Genomic DNA, 5,596 nt, shown 5'->3' with positions numbered 1-5,596 from the left:
GGGGTCGTGGGGTCAGGGGTCGGCTGAGCTGGTGGAGTGAATGTTTTTGGGTTAGGAATAAGGAGAAAAGAGAAATGAAGAAATACAGTTGGCAGTGGACGAAGACGCCGCCCTGCTGGGCAAAATATATAAAAGAAGAAGAAACAGAAGAAAAGACGGAGAATCTGGGCCACATGAAACAAGACGGAAAGACAGAGCAGGAAGAAGAGAGAGGAGAAGGGGGAGAGATGTGTGTAGGTGTGTGTGTGTGAGAGAGAGAGAGAGTGACTCCCTTCACTCCTCCTCCACCACTCCTCTCTCTCTCTCTCTCTCTCTCCCTCTCTCTCTCCCTCTCTCACACACACACTCAGCTCTCTCCCCCCTCACAGTCAGACCAACCACAGCACTCAGCGCGGTGCCTGCACGGCTCCTCTCTCTGCTTCACTCCCTCTTCTGCCTCTCCTCTGCTCTGGCTCGCTGCTCCCTCCACCTCCACCTCCACCTCCACCTCCACCTCCACCTCCACCTCCTCTGAGAGTCAGTCCACAGCCCAGAATTTCTTCTTTGGATGCAGGACGCAGGAGGAACTCCGGTCGTCTGAGAACCAGAGACTCTCTGTTCTTCTTGGTCTTCAGACGACGGACCTGGACTTTGTTTTTCTTCTTCTTCTTCTTCTTCTTCTTCTGTTCCACCAGTGTTTCCTTCAGTGTGAAGTGATGCACTGAGGTGAGGAACTTCAGAGAGCTCACCCACGTCAACCGAAGGAGACCAAAGTTCTGGAGGAATTCTGGACTCCCACTTTGTTGAGGTTCCTAGAACGAGCTCTGGGAGACCCCTCCCTTCTCTGGCCCTCCGTCCCACCCCTCCGTCACCCCGGGCTACTCTGGGCTCTGCCCTCCTGCCATCATGCAGGTGTCCATCGCCTGCACTGACCACAACCTGAAGAGGGGCAACGGTGACCACAGCAAGCAGAATGCCACCAGCCCCAACGTGGTGAACCAGGCCAGGGCCAAGTTCCGCACCGTGGCCATCATCGCCCGCAGCTTCGGCTCCGTCACGCCGCGACACATCTCCCTCAAAGAGTCCACGGGGAAATACACCGGCATGAAGTACAGGTGTGTGAGTGTGTGTGTGTGTGTGGGGGGGAGGGGCTTGAGGGAGGGTGTTGTGGGGTGAGGGGAGGGTTGTGGGGGTGGGTTTTGGGGGTGTGGCCTTCAGTCTTCTCTTCCATGTTTGAATGTTGGTTTATTTTCATGTCAACATCTTTGCAGATGAAACTGTTATTTTTAAAGGAGAGAAAAAGAATCTTCTGTGATATAATACTGTATCGTGAACTAGCATGATGCTAACAAACGTCTTTACTACATCTGTGTCGACTCCTCACGTCTGAGTGTCGACTACAACGAACACAGTAACTTATTTCATCAATGAGTCAAACTGTGGAGCATCAACTACGATCCAATCAACAAAGAGGAAACAAAGTTATTAACTCAGTCATTAACTCAGTCATTAACTCAGTCATTAACTCAGTCATTAACTCAGTCATTTACTTCATTCTAAATAAACTCCAATAAACAGAGTTTATTTAGAATCAATGAAATGCACTGTAACAGCGCCCCCTACAGACGGTGATTAATAACTGTACCCTCGTCTAAGTGTTTCTGTCTGTACTTTTCTTCCCAGTACTTGTCAGTTACACAACTTCTTACAGTTATATTTCCCTCCTCCAACCACAGTGTGGCGACGTTTGGTGTTAATTATGTAGTAATTACAAAGATTTGAACCTTCAATTTTTTGTTTTTGTTTTTATGGTCTGTTGTCTAAGACCCCCCGGGGTCTAAACTGTTAGCACTGACGAGGACGACCCTTGTCGTTACTGTCACGTACAACAGTCATCACATGAACCCAACGGTTTGGCTGTTTGTTATGGGTTCAGTTCCAGACTCTGTCTGTTCAGACAGGAAGTCACAGACCAACCTGTCAGTCTCTTCTTCTTCTTCTCTGCTGCTCGTCGTTTCTCTGAACTTCTAGCTGTTGTTGTTGTTGTCGTCGTCGTTGTTTGGCCCAAACGTCCAACCTTTTCTGCTTCGTCTTCTCTGACAAACACTCAGTATTTCAGAAACTGATGTTTTCAAAGGCTGTGAATGGAAGTGGACGTCGTCTTCCTCTGCTTCTCTCCCACACATCTGAACAGTTTCATCTCCCTCTCTCCCTTCCTCTCTCTCCCTTCCTCTCTCTCCCTTCCTCTCTCTCCCTCTCTGAGGTTTACGGAGACAGCTCTGCAGTGTGGGCAGATCGTCTGAGCCGGGTTTGACCTCAGCGCTGCTGCTGCTGCTGCTGCTGCTGCTGCTGCTGCTGCTGTGGAGTCAGACTGAGTTTGTCAGTTTAACTGAAGCTCAGCAGGAGTGACCAGTACTAGTTACCAGTACTAGTGACCAGTACTAGCTGTTGTACTATATTAGAAATTCTGTTTCCTGATTAAGGAAACTGCTGGTGGTTCTGATTGGTCCCAGACTGGACTAGGCTTCAGGACTGGTTCTTGGTTCGATACCTGACCAAGTTTCAGTTTATACTTGAAGTATTTGTTTAGTATTTGATGGGTACTACAGTATTAGAGTGAGTCAGGATGTCCTGTCCTCATCGTTTAGGTTGAAACACTTTTGCGAGTTGTGTAAAATGAAAACAGAAGTTGTTTAGGTCGAGGCGCCACCTGCTGGTCTGCTGATGCACCAGATCTAAACCTGATCAGAATTCTTTATCTTTGACCTGATTCAATAAAACCAACATCAGTTCAAGTCCCGACATCAGGGATATCAGAGAACAACCTGTGGAAGGAGAATGTTTTATTTATGTGTCTGTGGAGACTGAAGTTGTCGCCTCATTTTTATCAAACCGTCCAGGACTGACGTGGCTCAGACTCCGTAACAGTCTAGACCGTCAGGAGTGATCGACAGTAATCGGAGCCGAGAGGTCGGTGAGCGGCGTGATGAATTGGACGGCGTCACAGATGGACACAGGTCCATATTCCATTTGAAATAAAAGGCCACGGATGCTGTCAGGAAAAACACACACAGCTGCAGCCTGGAACCACAGACAGGAATTCTGTGTTAGAACAACTCTGTAAGGTCGGGGGTCACGAACCCACTGACGAGTCGTGGGTTCAGGACCGGCCCTGATGGCAGGTGTGTGTGTGTGTGTGTGTGTGTGTGTGTCTATTCCAGTTTGAGCCAGTTGATGCCAAACGTTTCCTGCAGCGAATCAATCGTTGTTGTTTTGATTTATTTTTTGGTAAATTGTCAGAAATTGGAAACAGATCAAATATTCCACTGTTTTTCAACCTGACCTCTGACCTCTGAATGTTTGAGCTGCGTCCTCAGCTCACGGCTGCCCCTGCTGGTGATAATGTTAATGTGATTGATGTGATTGATGTGCAGCTCAATCCTCCGACAGGTTGAAACCCCAGATCCTGACTTTGTTTTGATTGACGTCACTTTTCGACCAATGGTTATTGATCACGCTGCTTTTAATTAACTTCTTTATTGATTTTTCACACCTCAATCCCACTGAAATTAATTGATTAATTTAAGTAATTAAACCCTGATTGATCTCAGAATATTTTAAAGGGTGTGACTTTTTTTTTTTCTGTGTTGGAGAGAATGACAACGACGTCTGATTTCAACGTTTAGACAAAAATCAAACCTTGTTTCTTTGGAGAGTCGTCACGTTAGCGCCGCAACTTTTTCCTGTCAGATTGACGAGATGTCAGTCAGACATTATCGACTCAAATCTTCCTGGGATTGTAACGCGGAACATGTGACGTCATGTGACACCGGAGGAGAGGTGGAGGTGGGAAGTGAAGCCACAGCTTCTTCAGTTAATGGTTAATAATTGAATCAACTCTTTTTCCCACTGACCTTCAGAACCTTCAGAACCTTCAGAACCAGCCTCAGTCGTGGTGAGACTTTATTCAGTTAGTACCGATCGCCGGTACTTCTGGACTCCTTAAATAACCCCTGATCAGTCAGTCTGTCTGACAGGCTGGTTTAAACCGGCTCCTGTGAAAGAGTTCCGACTCCACACTGTGCTGGAACTTTTCTTTCTGCACTTTTGAAGGCTGGGCCAGCAGGGTGCGCTCTGCATCAGTGTGTGCGTTGATAAACATCTCTTCACAGCAGAGAGCGTTGGGTCGGTTCTTTCACAGACGTTAAAGCACAGTTGGTTTTTTATGAAACATCTTAGAAAGAAGAAGAAGAAGAAGAAGAAGAAGAGAAGGAACAGAGAGAGAATAGAACGGTCGTTCACAAAGACGTGAGACAGAACGGGTGAGGGACGGGGTGAGGGACAGGGTGAGAGACGGGGTGAGGGACGGGGTGAGAGCCGGGGTGAGAGACGGGGTGAGTCAAAAAGTACTATGATACATTTCCAGCTTCTTCGACTGAAATTTTAAAAATGTTCAAAAGCTGATTTTCACATTTTCAGGGTTTAAAACATTGATCAAATAGAACATTCTTACCTCCTGTGGATCAGTGTATTTGATCCACAGCAGCTCAGGTTTGAACTGAGCTCGTTAAAGTCCAACAGAGAATCAGTGTCATTAGAGGCAGCGTCCAAATCCAAATGTGATTGGATGCTGGAAAAACAAATATCAACATTAGAAACGTCAGCAGCTGTTTGTGTGTGTGTTGGTGGTTCATCTGGACCTTTGAACTACACACTGATCAGAACCACACACAGGTCAAACACAGCCTCAACCAAATGATGCCGTCCCTCCAGATCACGTCCCTCCAGATCACGTCCCTCCAGATCACGTCCCTCCAGATCACGTGCCGTTGTCAGATTATAAAGATGATGATGATGATGATGATGAAGGACCTTCTGCCTCAGCTGTTCAGGCTCCACAGACTTTACCGTCTGTAACCAGGAGCTCGTCTTGACTCGTTGCTATGGGAATAACATCCCTGACTCTGAAGTGTTGGCTGTTCATGTAGAAACTTTAAACACTTTTATACACACACACACACACACACAGGAGAGATTGTGTGTGTGTGTGTGTGTGTGTGTTTTAGGTTAATAGAGTTTTATCATCATCACCTTTTCACTGATTTCTTGTAAGAAGCGTTTTTTTCTCCTGACATGAAATGAACAGTTTGCTCCGTCCACATCCGTCCACATCTGTCTACATCACGTCTCCACATCGTCCGCCTGCATGCCATGGCGTGAGTCGAGTGTGTGTGTGTGTGTGGTTCTTCTGCTCTACATACACCTCCATGCTCACACACACACACACACACACACACCGACTAATTGCAGCTTCAGTGACCAGTGTAATTACTCTCACGTCAGCGTTCTTTTCTCCTCACGTTAAACACAGCTATTAGTGACACAGGAAGTGTTCAGGAGCCGTCCTCCTCCTCCTCCTCCTCCTCGCCTCGGTGTAATTAGAAATCTTCACTTAAGAAAAAGAAGAGAAGAAGTGAAGAAGCTGGAACCCAGGTCGATGGAGGAGTTGGTTTTGAATCTTAATCAGAGCTCAGTTCTGCTGCATCAGCAGTTTTCTCTCCAAACACTAATGAATCTCATGAACTGGATCAACGTCACCACACCTGGGAGGTACTGA

At 46.9% G+C, this 5,596-nt stretch overlaps 1 protein-coding gene across 2 annotated transcripts in view; it reads left to right on the top strand.

The window, feature by feature from the left end:
* The window catches only part of LOC103377582 (voltage-gated potassium channel subunit beta-1), a 45,759-nt gene that overhangs the window by 18,428 nt on the left and 21,735 nt on the right, over positions 1 to 5,596 (top strand). Inside the window, exon 1 of one of the 2 annotated variants that reach the window (XM_008308447.3) lies at positions 487 to 1,094. The exons of the other annotated variant lie outside the window; for it this stretch is intronic. Coding sequence (XP_008306669.1) covers positions 886 to 1,094 — 209 coding nt within the window. The 5' untranslated portion in view covers positions 487 to 885. Of the gene's footprint in view, positions 1 to 486; positions 1,095 to 5,596 lie in introns of those variants that run through there. 2 annotated transcript variants of the gene reach the window in all.

The sequence above is a fragment of the Cynoglossus semilaevis genome, chromosome 4, assembly GCF_000523025.1.
Source record: "Cynoglossus semilaevis isolate Cse_v1.0 chromosome 4, Cse_v1.0, whole genome shotgun sequence".
Lineage (NCBI taxonomy): Eukaryota > Metazoa > Chordata > Actinopteri > Pleuronectiformes > Cynoglossidae > Cynoglossus > Cynoglossus semilaevis.
This window is presented reverse-complemented; position numbering and strand designations above follow the sequence as displayed.